Source organism: Ixodes scapularis, unplaced genomic scaffold (genome assembly GCF_016920785.2).
Source record: "Ixodes scapularis isolate PalLabHiFi unplaced genomic scaffold, ASM1692078v2 PGA_scaffold8__174_contigs__length_109621045, whole genome shotgun sequence".
Taxonomy (NCBI): domain Eukaryota; kingdom Metazoa; phylum Arthropoda; class Arachnida; order Ixodida; family Ixodidae; genus Ixodes; species Ixodes scapularis.
In genome coordinates this window covers 92,204,006-92,218,114 of record NW_024609883.1, presented here as the reverse complement: position 1 = coordinate 92,218,114, position 14,109 = coordinate 92,204,006, and the positions used below count along the sequence as shown (strand labels likewise).

General features: G+C 46.8%; 1 protein-coding gene across 1 annotated transcript in view; it reads right to left on the bottom strand.

The window, feature by feature from the left end:
* LOC115325638 overlaps nucleotides 1-14,109 on the bottom strand; it is a 59,592-nt gene that overhangs the window by 5,067 nt on the left and 40,416 nt on the right. Inside the window, exons 22-30 of the mRNA XM_029986353.4 lie at nucleotides 12,492-12,695; nucleotides 9,966-10,151; nucleotides 8,477-8,599; nucleotides 7,838-8,035; nucleotides 7,145-7,258; nucleotides 3,563-3,670; nucleotides 3,367-3,464; nucleotides 2,740-2,788; nucleotides 1,324-1,430 (exon numbers count right to left, since the gene is read on the bottom strand). Coding sequence (XP_029842213.2) covers nucleotides 1,324-1,430; nucleotides 2,740-2,788; nucleotides 3,367-3,464; nucleotides 3,563-3,670; nucleotides 7,145-7,258; nucleotides 7,838-8,035; nucleotides 8,477-8,599; nucleotides 9,966-10,151; nucleotides 12,492-12,695 — 1,187 coding nt within the window. The remainder of the gene's footprint in view (nucleotides 1-1,323; nucleotides 1,431-2,739; nucleotides 2,789-3,366; nucleotides 3,465-3,562; nucleotides 3,671-7,144; nucleotides 7,259-7,837; nucleotides 8,036-8,476; nucleotides 8,600-9,965; nucleotides 10,152-12,491; nucleotides 12,696-14,109) is intronic.

Sequence of the window (14,109 nt, the reverse complement as noted above, 5' to 3'; positions counted from 1 at the left end):
CTCGTCGATTCCACATTGCACCGCGTGGCGCGGGAAATTGTGGGGCCGCTCCAATGTATGCTCGGGCCAGCCTGGAAGCATCGCAGTCCCTTTTTTCTTACCACTGTGAGTTTAAAACACAAGGCAAACGAAACGAACATATCTCGAAGCCGACACGTAGCCTGCTTTTTCATCGTCCTTTCCTTTTTGAATTCTGAAATCGTGAAACGCTAAACCAACACAAACTGTTCCTTCTATTCATGGGCACTCCTTCAAGCGTCGAACATTGCATTGCTGTAGTGCGTAGAAAAGGCGATGGGAGGCATCGCATGTTTACGGAGTAGTCCATCGGAGACGTTGCACGGTGCCTGTTGGTAGAGTTGCGCGAATATTCATAATTTTTGAATAGCAAATCGAGTATCGCCCTATATTAGATTTATCCGAATCGAATGCCCTAGTAATTATATAAAATTTCAAAATATTTTTAGAATAATCTTTGAATAGTCAGAATCGTTTTGCGCGACAAGTTTACAAGCCGTAAGGTTCGCTATACCATTCTAGTCACAATCATCATCAAATACCAAACTTTAAAAAATTTTCCGGCGGTGCATCTTATTGCATTTTTTTTTTCTATTAGTATGGACGTCAGCTGCATAAGCTTGCCACAAGGTTATGGCATATTTCTCATTCGATTCGTCGGCAAGAGTATTTAAAGTAACTCCCACCTGCGCACACATCGACATCATAGTGTACATATGCGGGCTTATCGATGCAGTTTCCCTGCACCAATCTTACAAATATAAAACTGCGACTTGTACAGAGGTGCAACCTATGTAACAACAATTTTTGCGGAAACGGCCATTTAGAGAGGGGTGCAACTTATACAGAGGTACAACTTATACATAGCGTAAAATACGGTACTATACGTAGGCCACAATTCTTTATAGATGCTTTCGGTTCGTGCAGATTTGAGCTGCTATGAGCCACACATGCAGCTGGGAGCCCCGATTTTCAGGTTCTCGCCGGTCGCACGACGCTTCTCCAACCGTTCATGTACGGCGGACACAAACGATCAAGAAAGGTGTGCGGGATTGTTTTAGCTCTAGCTGCGTGTCGAGATATCGATCCGAAAATCCCTCGAAAGTGATGCTTGAAAGCCTGGGAAAAAGGTGAAACAGGCTGCTGCCCGGTACCTGAAGTAGTTGGTGTGCAAAACCGACGGATCTTCCGGCGTCGCTCGCAACAAACGACATCCAGTGTGCGTTGCCTTGTGCTGAGAAAACGTGCAACTAAAATGGCCGACGCATCGGCAAGCTCCAATTATGAGCCGGGCGGCAGTCTCACCAGAAGAGCACCAGGCCCAGGGAGTATCCAATTCCGGGCAGGTAGGCGCGGAACAGCTCCTCCAGGGGCTCCACGGGCAGGTTTCGCTCCTCCCAGAAGCGGACAATCTGAAGGTGGGGACGATCTGAAAGTTTTTTTCTCGGGCCCATATCATCAAAACCAAAAGGTATTGGGGCTTTGCGTCGCGAGACAACATTGGTTGCGGGAGAGCCAGCGAGATGGGCAGTGCAAGTAGGGAGCCGTGCAGTACCGAGTCAAACATGCACTTTTACACTGTTTGCAGTTTGTTTGTTTTTTCGTTTTTTTAGGGGAATAGTTTTAGTACTAGCATATTCCTCTGTTTAGTAAAAACCTTGAGAAATGTGCACCCTTTCTCAGTCTTGGGTAAGTTACTTTTAAAAAGTAATTCGTTACAGTTAGTTACTTTCACAAAAAGTAGCGAAGTTACCATTACAGTTACCGCAACAAAAGAGTAACTCGTTACAGTTAGTTACTTTTAAAAAGTAACGACGTTACTTTTCTATAACACAGACATAGAAAAAACTAGAAAACGCCCCTCACAACGTTTTATTGCATAAAATTAAAAAGTATGCTTTTTACTTCATATTGTAACTTAGCAGCAGTTGCTTCTCGAAGTTAGTGTTAGAAAGTTTTCCCCGCCAGAGTAGTGGCGCAAATCAAAATACGAAACATGCGCAGTGCGGAGTAGTGGCGCTAATCAAAATACGAGACATGCGCAGTGCCCTCCACATGTATTGTTGTTTCACGGTTGATTCACCCGATTAAAAAGCGTGTGCACAGAAAAAAAAAAAAAACACAACATAGATAGTGCTTCAAGACATTAAGATGTAAGTGTTCAGTCACAAAGTACACGCGCATGCGCAAAGATAACTAGATATTTTTTCATAAAATCCACATGTGGCTATATTCGGGTCGTGACTCGCGAGAAAGAACGTATTCACTACTTTATGCAAGGGCAACTTGACACTTGAAATGTCCGAGTAGGCGATTTGGAAAGTGCAAGGAATGGCTAAATTGTATCGTTCAGTGATATATTATTCATAAAACACTAGAAAGTAACGACAAAAGTAACGTCGTTACTCTCATCGTTACCTCAGAAAAAAGTAATAGAACTACAGTTACAAGTTACATTTTTAAAAAGTAACTCGTTACAGTTACAAGTTACCAAAAAAGTAACAAAGTTACAGTAACGCGTTACTACCCAAGACTGCCCTTTCTATGACCGTTCACGGCGATCCCGTCGACCAGCTTGCCCAGGACCCTACGTAAAGGACCGAGCGAGATTGGCCACCGGAACGCCCAAGAAACAAGTTGATTCTGTACCCTACGACCTTTCCTAGCATCAGAGGTCGCCAGTTGGTGGTGCCCCCTTCAAGACACCCCTTTGGTACTTACATTCTCGAAGAAGGCTCCACTCACTTCGCTGCTCTCCTTGTCTATGAGTCTGCAAAGAATATGATGTGAAGTGCCAGTTACGTCGCTGCCTCGTTATTTCGACAAGAGCAATTAGCGCCCTCTTCGAGTATGGTGTCGTACGCACATGTACCACTTGTTAACGAGCTCCGAATAATTTGAGCATAATTTCTGCAAGTCCAAAATTCAACCTGCCGTGTAAATCCTTCTTTCATTATCATGTACAAGTAACATTCTTCTCTATGCGATTCCCCCGGCTTGGCTCAAATAAAGAGGTGTGAAAGCGGAATCGGCAGTATTATTGGCGCCCATGTCAGTTCCCACCTGCCCACAAACTAACGGTAGATGGTTCCGATAAAAACAATATTTCAATGCAGGTCTCCAGGAGTGCACATAAGCCACATCTCGAAGTACGGCAACTACTTTATTAGCACCTACATAAATAATACCGCCGGCATTACCATTTAACCAAACCCCCCGACTCAATGCTTGCTAGCAAGACTGTCACTGCATACTTTCACGATAAACATGTTTTCATTATTTCAAAGTTGCCCAGCAAGTAGCACTGCTATGCAGGTGTACAACCCTTCATCGTAGCAAAGCGGTTACCCGGTATAGTAGTTCACCGCTTCGAGTGCCCTCCCTGAGAGGACCGAGGCGTCCGCCTTGACGTCGGCCAGTTGCGCTTGAAACTGGTACTGCACCGCCTGCGAGCAAAAGTGCGGTCACGAAAACTTGACAGCGGCTGCCGCGGGCACACTTCGAACCGTGCCATGTAAATCTGCCAGGGGTGGACTGTGCCCACCTGAGCAAACTGCCCCTCGAGCAGCGATATCTTGGCTGCGGCCTGAAAGTCGGAAAACCCGACACAGTGGTTGATGACCGCCGTCGGATCGTAGCTGCCCCGGAATGCCTGCGAGGAAACAAGTGCAATGTGCCATACAGGTGACAGGTGAGAGCTCACTTTGCACGCAGCGGAACAACTAGACGACTGTTGCATACAACCAAACTACATACTTTTCAAAGTGTTATAGTGTAGTCGTATGACAGAGCTTCTCCCCGTGGAGTGGATTAAACGTCATTGAGTTTTCGGGTCACGTGCGTCCCATCACGGATGTTTGCTAATTCCACGAGCCCCCGGGGAGCTGCGGAGAATTTGCGACCGACCTAGAGAATATCCCTCATTCCGTCGGAAAGAGCAGTCCACCTCCTTTTGAGAAAAAATCACTGTCAACAGTATTGAGCTGTCGAGTGCCTTTTTTTCTTTTCCGTTTTTATATGCCTTTTGTTCATGAGCGCTTGAAGATCGCAAACACAGTCACAAAAAGAAAGGCTCCACCTAGAGTTACTTCAAAATCCGCCGACTTGCGAGTCCCGTCGTGCGGATGCCTGTCCGGATTTTCTGCACCACCTTTCTCGCAGCCTTTTCTCCTCGCAGACCTGTGACATACTCGGTTTACTCCGGAGGTAAAGATCTGTTGTGTGAATGCACCAATAATCGTGGCAAGTTAGTCCCCTTGGGTAGGCTTCATACCGAGCATCGGTACACCGCGGAGAAGCAACCCCCGCAAAAGCAAACTCCGCAGGTGTTGCTTCTCTGCAGTGCACCAGTGTTCGGTAAGAAGCGCGCTTATTAGGGACAGAAACATCGCGATCAACGCTTAGAAAAGTATGAATATCAAATGTTGTATTATTTAAAACTACTATTCAAATATTTGCAGATCCTTATAAAATAATAATCTGGGCACGCCGAGAATTTCACATATGACCCGCGTTGGTTACCTCTGAGAAACTGCAAAAGTAAGGTGAAAATTGGTCAGTTGCATTTTCAAATGTCCGTCAGAGTTGTAATCCTCTGGATATCCCTACTGTGCTGCCACGACGACCAGAGGTGGGCAGTTTCATGACCTGCTCAAACTCGATCGGCTCCCTATGTTTCTAGTGTTTTATTCTTCAAAGGACACCTCAAAACTAGACGCGCAAAACTAGAAATCGACGTGCCTACTCTGAAATGGGCTTCAAGAAAGGTGCGACTCTTTTTCGGTCATCGAGTTAGGCAAAAGGTGTGAAATGCTCTCACTAAAGATGTCGTGGAAGCATTTCTGGCAATTCATTCATTTTCATTAAATCCTTCATTTGTTTATTTTCTGGGCTCATGAACAGCTCATGCACAAGCAGTGAAATACACAAATTGGTGAGAAACAACTTCAATGCTAAACACTTTGTTAGGAACATCAATATCTGCTGCACCGAGTGTGTTATATAGTAGGCTCGTGATAATTCTAACTCCGATATTTCATACTTTGATTTCAAACACATTTCAAAATTTTAGTTGTCTTGCTATGGGTTTAATGTATTCATAAGCCGCTTATTTTGAACAGCATTTTCGTGTAATTCATACTTTTTGTTCTCGCGGCCCCGTAGAGTGTGCTTCTTTCCGAGCACTGGTGCACTGCAGAGAGGCAACGCCTGTGGAGCTTGCTTTCGCGGGTGTTGCTTCTCCGCAGTGCACCGGTGCTCAGCGAGAAGCGCACTCAAAGGGGCTAAAGCAGGGCTCCGAAGCAGGGCACACATCAGCTATGAAAACAGGCACCACACGTCCATAGCAACCTGCACGAAAGCTGTGAGATGGTGGCATGGCATAGGTCCACCTCACCGGGTCCGCGCAAGTTGTTATGAAAACTGCCCTAGCGGTGCCCCTTTTTGCTACTCATGTGTCCCCAACTTACTAGTCCACATTAGACAACTTCTTGGCCTGACGAACAAACTTAATTCTGTTTTGAGTTGTCATGTACTGTCAAACAGTCCTCAAAAAACAACATTTCTAAGAGAAAAAACTTGTCATACGATTCACAAATATTTTACGTGTGGCATACTTGCTTATGATTAGTAGGTTTAGTAGAGGAAACCACCTAATATCTGCCTTGTATATGTAGCCATTCAGGGGGCAAATAATAATTTTATCTTGCATCATATTTAGATGGGTTTCTGATCAATTTGTGGCTTCCTGGTAGGGTTGTGCGAATATTCGAAATTTCGACTAGTGGTTCCAAATAATACACTATTTGATATTCGCTTCGAGAAGAACTTCGCTATTCGCGTTTTTTGAAGTGTTTATAGCGGTGGGTTAGCCCCGTTGAGTGCGCTTCTTACCGAGCACCGGTGCATTGCAGAGAAGCAATACCCGCGGAAGCAAGCTCCGCGGGTGTTGCTTCTCCGCATCACATCGGTGCTCGGTAAGAAGCGCACTCAACGAAGTAACCCGCCGCGATAAACATTTGGAACAGTATGAATATCGCAATTGCGTGCTTGGACAAAAACCATACATTCAAAGCGGGATGGTGCACGCGTGCCAGCTGTATGTGAAAATAAATGGAAACTTTGTGAATGTGTATACTGTGAAACCCTTTGTTTTCGGGGCCCCTATTTTTCGCGAATCGGTCACAGGGGACATATCGCGGCCACTAAAGTTCGCGAATTCCAGAGACCTGCATCGAAATTCTTGAAGACCGAAATTTTCGCGTGCCTTTTGAGTTTCACAAAATTTTCAACTCGCGATATTCGCGAAAATTAAGGGCTCGTGAACATTAAGGGTTTTACAGTATCTACATTGTAGTAAAAGTTTTAAAATTAAACTGACTGTTTTGCAAGAGTATACGTTGGGCAGAGATGCCCTTAAAACCTGCGTTCATCATGCGCAAGTCATTCTTTTTTAACTCGAAATTAAAGAGAGAATATTTAAGATTTGTAAATTCACTCAATTGGGTATAGTAGTAGGCCATTTCCATTGGATTCATTTTATGTCAAACTTGTTGTTTACTTACCACCCCAAGACATCAGACCTTCTGAGGTCACAGTTCATAAATATAGATAGATTAAACTTGGCTTATAAATGAACAGGTGGAACAGGGGGTTTTGTCTAAGCATTATGTTATGATAGTGAAAGGCGTGGAAAAACTATTCGATATTCGATTAAAAAATATTCGGCCAAAACCACTATTCGCTTCGAATTCGCTTCGAACTCAAAATCCACTATTCGCACAAGACTACTTCCTGGAGATTGAATTAATAAGAGTCTACTGTACAAGTGTAGTATGCCGGTCATGGAGATAATAGAAATTATCTGATTAACAAAGTAACTAGGTGAAACCAACTTGGCTGCTAGCCAGCTCTGTAATAATAGCTGCCATTCTTGGAATGCTTAAGGGGCTGTAAATTTTTAGTGCTTCTTTCTAGCACTTTTGAGATGCCAAAGGCCGAGGCAACCATAGTAAGGAAGCATTCCATGCTTTAAAAAGCACTGGCGCACTCAAAAAAGTGAGTCGCAGAATGTTTTTGCTTGGCACCGGTGTCACAAGGCCGGCCCGGGCGGAGTTGCGTCACCCACCTCGAGTGCGGCGTGCAGTGCCTTGGGCCCATAAGGCGGGTCGTCCAGAGAGCTCAGGTCAAAGCCAGGGAAGCAGCGAGAGGCGTGGGCATTGTGGCACGCTTTCTGCCGGAGCTGTTGTCGGAAAAGACGGGACGGACCTTATGAGCGACAACGGCGGGCATTTCGAAAGGAACACTGTCTGTAACCACCGCAGTACTTGGATTGAGTCTCCGACTCTTACATTCACAGCGTCCTCATTTCTGGTCGTTCTATTTTTCTTGTCGACGAGGTTATAGAGATCTCGCGCTGTTGCCTGCCGCAATATTGGCAGTGGCAGAACAGTGGAGGTGGTTACGGAAGACACTCGTTCAGCTGCAGGTCGCTCTTCAGCTTTTTGGTCCTCGGAATTTTCAGCAGCCAAGAGTTGGGCTGATGCGACGACGGCAACACTTGCATCTTCTCATCTTCTTTGCCGGAACTCTTCCGAACAACCGGCAGAATCGCGACGTCCAACAGTGTGGCACGCCGGCTCTTGTGACACCATTTGGGTCATGAGAGTGACACCATTTGTGACACTTTCGATGCACGGGTGATAAAGGACGCTTAATGCACCAGTCGGAGACGCGTTCCAGGCACTGTAGTTGAAACACAAAAGCAAAAAAAATCCCGCCCGCCAAGGAGCGCTATGTGAAATGGTGGCCCTTGACTCACGAGGAGGTCAAGGTCGTCCGGAGGCGGTCGGATGATCTCGGGCGGCAGGGGGGCCACCTCCACTGGCCTGGGCTCACCCGTGCGCTGGCCCTGGGGGATGGTAATCAGGCAGCGGCTCGTGCGGATCGTGATCAGCCGGTTCAGGAGCACCCTCGAGTGGCGGGACGCGGTGCATTCCTCGGACACCTTCACCCCGAGCTGCGAAAAAGCCGGGCCGTCGGCTGCATTGCCGCATTCTCTTGCTCCCTTCCCCGGCTAATGATGGAGAAGGGAAAACTTGCAGCTCGTTTTGGTCGTCCTTTATAAACTTCTCGTACATAGGTTACGTTATGGGGTCATTAATGATGGTGCAATCCAGTTTACGTCGAACTGTAGATTCATTCTGCATCACGTCAGTGGTCCACGTGGCATGACATGATCACGTAATGCCTCGTGCGACACAGTGTGCCACGTCATGACACGCTGACGATGTCGCTTCCATGTTGCAATGTTGATCTCTATAACATACATATCCATGTTAATATCTCCAAAACTGCCGTATTTATGCCAGTGCAATGCAAACGTAGGATTGACAGGGTGTAAGCGTTGCCAAGTGGTACCAACAAGCTTGAGGTTGGATGCCGAAGTGACGCAGCTCACCTGTCCGGCATCGTTCTGACCCCAGGCCCAGACCTTGCCCTGAGCGTCGAGCGCCACGGTGAAGTCCCGCCCGCAGCACACCTGCACCACTTTGCCCAGAGAAGCCACGAGCTGGGGACTCTTCTGTGGGCAGTGGGAAGAAGAGGGCACGATGGAAACTCCAGTTCTCGGGATGAGGAATTCCAGGTGAGCTAAGGTACTCTGGACACGCATACAAACTGTTCAGAAGCTTACAGACTTAGTCAAATGCGCCAGAGAGAGTGACTGACAAGGAAACAGCGCACCCTCAAAACAAGCACTCTAAGCTTTCATGCACACAAAAGAAAGAGCCACTTACACAGCGCTGTGCAAGTGGCTCTTTCTTTTGTGTGCATGAAAGCTTAGAGTGCTTGTTTTGAGGGTGCGCCGTTTCCTTGTCAGTCATGAACAACCAACTCGCCTGAACCTCCGTTTTGCCAGAGAGAGGTATGTTCGGCCCGAATGTGCCAAAACCATGATAAACTAGGAACACTGTTTTTCTCAGGGTATGACCCAGCTTCAGATGTTAATGTGTAAGGAGGTTCCCTTATCTCAACCAGCCCATTTTGAGAGACGAGTAACATATAAATGGTCAAAGTCTGCCAGATATAGGCAACATCCCAAGTCCACCTATTCATGCAAGATACCTATGCTCAATTCCTAATTGCTGGAAAATAGCAATACAGGTGAATATACTTGCTTACAGACCTGTAAACAGTCAAACATCTATTTCTCTTTCAAATTAATGTTCAATCCATGCTCCCAGTCGTATACTGTACATGTGATTCAAGACACATTTCAACTACGAAACTCAAACCGGTGCCACAGATATAGGAAAATAGCTTTGTGAAAAGGAAAAGAATTTTTTGGTATGAATGTCTAAACAGTGAAATACCAGGATTCCAGCAGGCAACAAAATGCTCTCTGCACCTAATGCATACGCCTTTGCCGCACCCCGTGCCATGAGTTGCCATCTTTTTGCAAATAGTCTAAGCAACATTGCGAAACATGGAAAGATTAGAGGCAAAGCATGCAAGAAGGGAGTTTGCATTGAGACAATTGTACCACTGCCGGACCATTGGCCATCTTTCATCCGATAGGACAGTGATTCTCAAACTTTTTGGTCTCGCGGAACCCCAGGAAGCCTTAAAAACTGCCGCGGAACACTCCCCCCCCCCCACCTCTATATTTGCCAACCGAGAAACAACAGATGCACAATTGCAGGCGATTTTGCTTGTGTTGCTTCCCATATATCCACCATATCAATCGCGATGTCAGTACAAAGTGAAATGAAGATGCTTTGCATGGTCCTGCCGCGCAGCCTGCGACATGGGGGCGGGGAGGTTGCAATATTGGTGTTTGCGGAGCCCATGAGACCAGCTCGTGGAACCCCTGCGTTCCCCGGAACCCAGTTTGAGAACCCCTGCAATAGGAAACAGGAAACAATTGTCCACTGCTTCGAGAACGTCACCTGGTCCTTCCGGTGACCCAGGCCCAACTGGCCCTCGGTGTTTCGGCCCCAGGTGTAGACCTGGCCCTCCTTGGTGACGATGGCCGCGTGGTTGGAGCCGCACGCAATCTGCGCTATTGTCCCGCGGACTCCGGAGATGTCAAACTCCGTCGGAGTAAGGTGGCCTTGGTGACCGTGCAGCAAAGCCTGCAAATACCGCAGCAGAGAATTGTTGCCACAAGGTAAAAAGCCGTCGGCCACCAAAAATGTTTGAGGAAACACATCATGTGCAATGTATGCTAAGGCGCCATCTATTTTATGTGCCAACTGCTCTCGTTACTTTTAATCGAGAAATTTTCACTCTCGTCTCGAGAAGTTCGGAAATCTTGTGAAGACAAAATTTCACAACATTTCAGAGCACTTCAGTAGTTTGGCCCCATGCTGCCGTGAATGGCATCGGCTGTTGCTGCCGTCAAAATTGGCATTCGCGTGTGCGTTCATTCAGCAGATGCTTTGTTGTCAAGGTGACCATAGCAGGCAAACTTTATTGTGAGGAAGGATACGTAGGAGTGGCGATGTCGGGTATTTGCTTTGACTCTTTCGTCATGCTTTTCAATGGACTGAACGTGAACAAAGAGTTTGAAATTTGGGCTCCATATGTAAACAATTCATTTTCTCTGGCACCTAATATTTCGACAAGTCTCACACAAAGACTATGTGTTCTTGGCAATCTGACGGCCGTTTTAGGGGCGAAGCTCCTTAGGGGCTAGCCATGTCCGTATGTCCGTCCGCCATTGGGTCACGAGCACGTGAGCACGTGCTCCCCTGCTCGTGTAGAGAAAAAAGAAAAAAACAACCGCATGTCCACGTGGTGAACGATGTTGATTGGGGCGAAGCTCTGGTGGTGCTTGTCTGCGTAGACTGTGAGCTGCAGCATGCCGAGCCTTTCGTTCGTTTTCATCCATGTCAGAAAAAGAAAATATGGTATGGAACTTGGTTATGTACGCATTTGAGCATTTGACCGCAGCATGACATGGATGAAAACGAACGAAAGGCTCGGCACGCTGCAGCTCAGCGTCTACGCAGACAAGCACCACCAGAGCTTCGCCCCAATCAACATCATTCACCACGTGGAGATGCAATCGTTTTTTTTGTTTCTCTGGAACGTGGGTTTGAAGTATCAAACTGTCCAATTTCCCACTGTTTTATAGGAGTTTCCCAATTTTACGCCAACTACTCTAACGACTGCTCAATGATTTCTGGCAACTCCCCTACACTTACAACTTCTGGCAACTCTCTGACACTTACAACTTCTCGGGCTGTTCGGCAATTTTTAAATTCTCCCACGCCGCATTCCCACTTCCCCGACAGTTCCCCATTTTTTTTCCTACGAGCTCGTAACTAGGTATATGTCCCCGTGTCTCACGTATAGCCCAACAACACACAAGGTTTGAGCAGCTGCAACTTCATGAAGCTCAGTTTTCTCAATTTCCTAAGGCCCGCTTCAGACTGGGCTATTTTTCGGCAATTTTAGGAATGCTAGAAAGTTCTTCCCGCGATCCTTGCACTGCAAACAAGTATCGCTGGGAACGGGTCCCACTCTAAACGAGCGAGCCACTCCAGCAACTCGGAGACGTTTGAAGTGGCAGCAGCCAATCAGGGATGTAATACTTTCGCATGACGTCCATGCAGAGGTGATAATAACTGAACCCATGGTTCTGGTTCGCAATAGATAATTTTCATGACAAAATGATTTCAGGGAGATAAAATAGTATTCTAAACACCATTTAAAGATATAAAAGCCTGATATTAACACATAACTTTGTGTCTAAATACTAATGCAAGAAAATAACAATTTTAATTATGATGACAACAAAACGCAGCGATTAGTGTCAGCAGTTGCTACGTGTGAACGCGTGAAGACCGTGTTGGCAGAGTAGCGATGTCAAGACGCTGCAAACAAAACTGCCCGATCCGAGGTGGGCGTAGCATTGCACAAAACTTGAGGATCAAAACTTCGCAGAGCTCCGTTTCCTAGTTCCTCCTAACAGAACCTCGCCTTATCCATAGCCCTTCCAGACTTCCCTAAGATACCCCGAAGATTTTTATGAAGACTGCAGTTTGGGCAAGTTGGTTGTTCATACCTACAATGTTACAGAAGACAAAAGTAGACACGCAATCTGCACGGGCACACAAAGGGAAACACTCGTGCAGCATTGATTAACAACTCTGTTTTTTATCTTAGTCGTCATTTGCTCTTCTTTTGTGATGCTTAAAAGAAACAATTCATAATCTCTGCTACTGCCTCCTTGAACTTGAACTTCTTAAACTTGAACTCAGCCACGAGTTCAAGAAGACGGCAAACTGTTTCTTTTAAGCGCAAAAAAAAAGAGCAAGTGACGACGAAGATAGAAAACAGAGCTGTTAGTCAGCGCTGGTTAAATGCCCACCTTTGCGTGCCTGAGCAGATTGTGCGTTTGCATTTGTGCGCTGCAACATCGAAGGACTTTCTGAAGAATTTCCCCGAGAAATCCAAACTGCACCCACCTGTGTGGCGGGGCTGGTGCTCGGGGCAGGTCCCGCTGGGTGGCGCAGGTTCCCGCCGTGGGGCCCTCCCGCCAGGGAGGAGAGCAGCTCGTTCTGCGCCACGACCGCCTGGAGGCGGGAGCGTCGCGACGACTGTGCCTGCAGCCGCAGGCTCTGGGGGTTGGCGCCCCACGTGAGCAGCCTACCGCCGGCCAGCAGTGCAAACTGGGCAGGGAAACGTGCACGTTCAGGGGACGGCCACTTCCACGTGAGCCATAAAGGGTAAATGTATACATGGCTTGAACGTGACAACATGCAAAGACCGCTCCGATGGCCACCAGAGAAGGGGGGAAGGAGGAGCTCCCCTCTTACCAATACCCTCCTTTGTGTCTCCCAGATTTGCCCGGACATCGCTATTCTTCCCTCAGAAGGTTATAGATTAACCCGTCACTCAATGTTCCTACAAGTGCCAGCTTCCCTCTCTCTTACATGGCGGTCAAAAGTATGCAATGTGATGTTAGTGCAAGCCATGTATTCTGAAAACGACCAAATTTTCGCAAAGGCCCAATTTTCACGAATTTCTTGAACTCAAAAATATATGGCGAAAAATAGATTCCGCAAATATACGGTAACTAGCGTACCACTTCTAATTGCAAAATTTTATACCCGTGATATACAATAAACTTTTGTTAATTCGAACTCGACGGGACCTTGAAATATGGTCAAATGATTGAATTAAAAAAGGACAGAAAAACAGTTAAAATTAAATTTTCTTTTATTGTCCAAAGTACTCACAGATGGTCTGCTGCTGTCTGCGCTTAAAACGCGTGTCCAAAACCATCTGGAGGGCAGCGTAACTAAACGTCATGTCCCCAAAAAATTGCGCACCACACAAAAAAAAAAAAGATTAAAGAAGTAAGTTTTATGAGTTGACTTTGGCGCCAAGCAGCCAGACCGTCGGCGACAGAGAAAAATAACAACCAAAAGAAAAGGAAAAGAGAACCCGCGCTTTCCGACGCGCAAGATGAACCGCTCACGATGCCACGAAAAAGCGCTTTGAGAGCACGTGCTGAGAAAGCTTTGCGAGCCGACTTTGGCACCGAGCAACCAAACCGGCAGGAACGAAAAAAAAAAAAGAAGAGAACTTGCGTTTTTTGGCGCGCAAGATGGACCGCATGCAATGCTACAGAAAAGCACTTTGAGAGTGCGCACTGTCCCTGTGCCCGACCGCGTTCTATGTTCTCCGCGCTACTCCACGCCAGATTGGTTGCGCTGGCTCGTGTCATTCGCTACGGTCCGCCTCAACGGCGTAGAGGAGCAGGTGCATATTTGTGCACATTCGGTTTTGCAGCAAAGGGCCCATGTTTCGTCATGCGTTGGTGGTTTTTCTGCCGTGGTGTCGTACAATGTGAGCCTGCGCTCATTTGCTCGGGACGAATTACCCGATGTGGAGTCTTCCCCGAGTTCGAACTATCAAACTTTTCCTCCGATAGAGATGTATGGGTGCTCACCGGGTCTTTTGAACAGGATCGAATAAAACGAAAAGTTGAATTAACCGAGGTCAAACTAACGAAAGTCTTGAAATACACACTCCGCCAAATTCGTGATATATCCAGCCCGCGGAAATGAAGTCATTTAC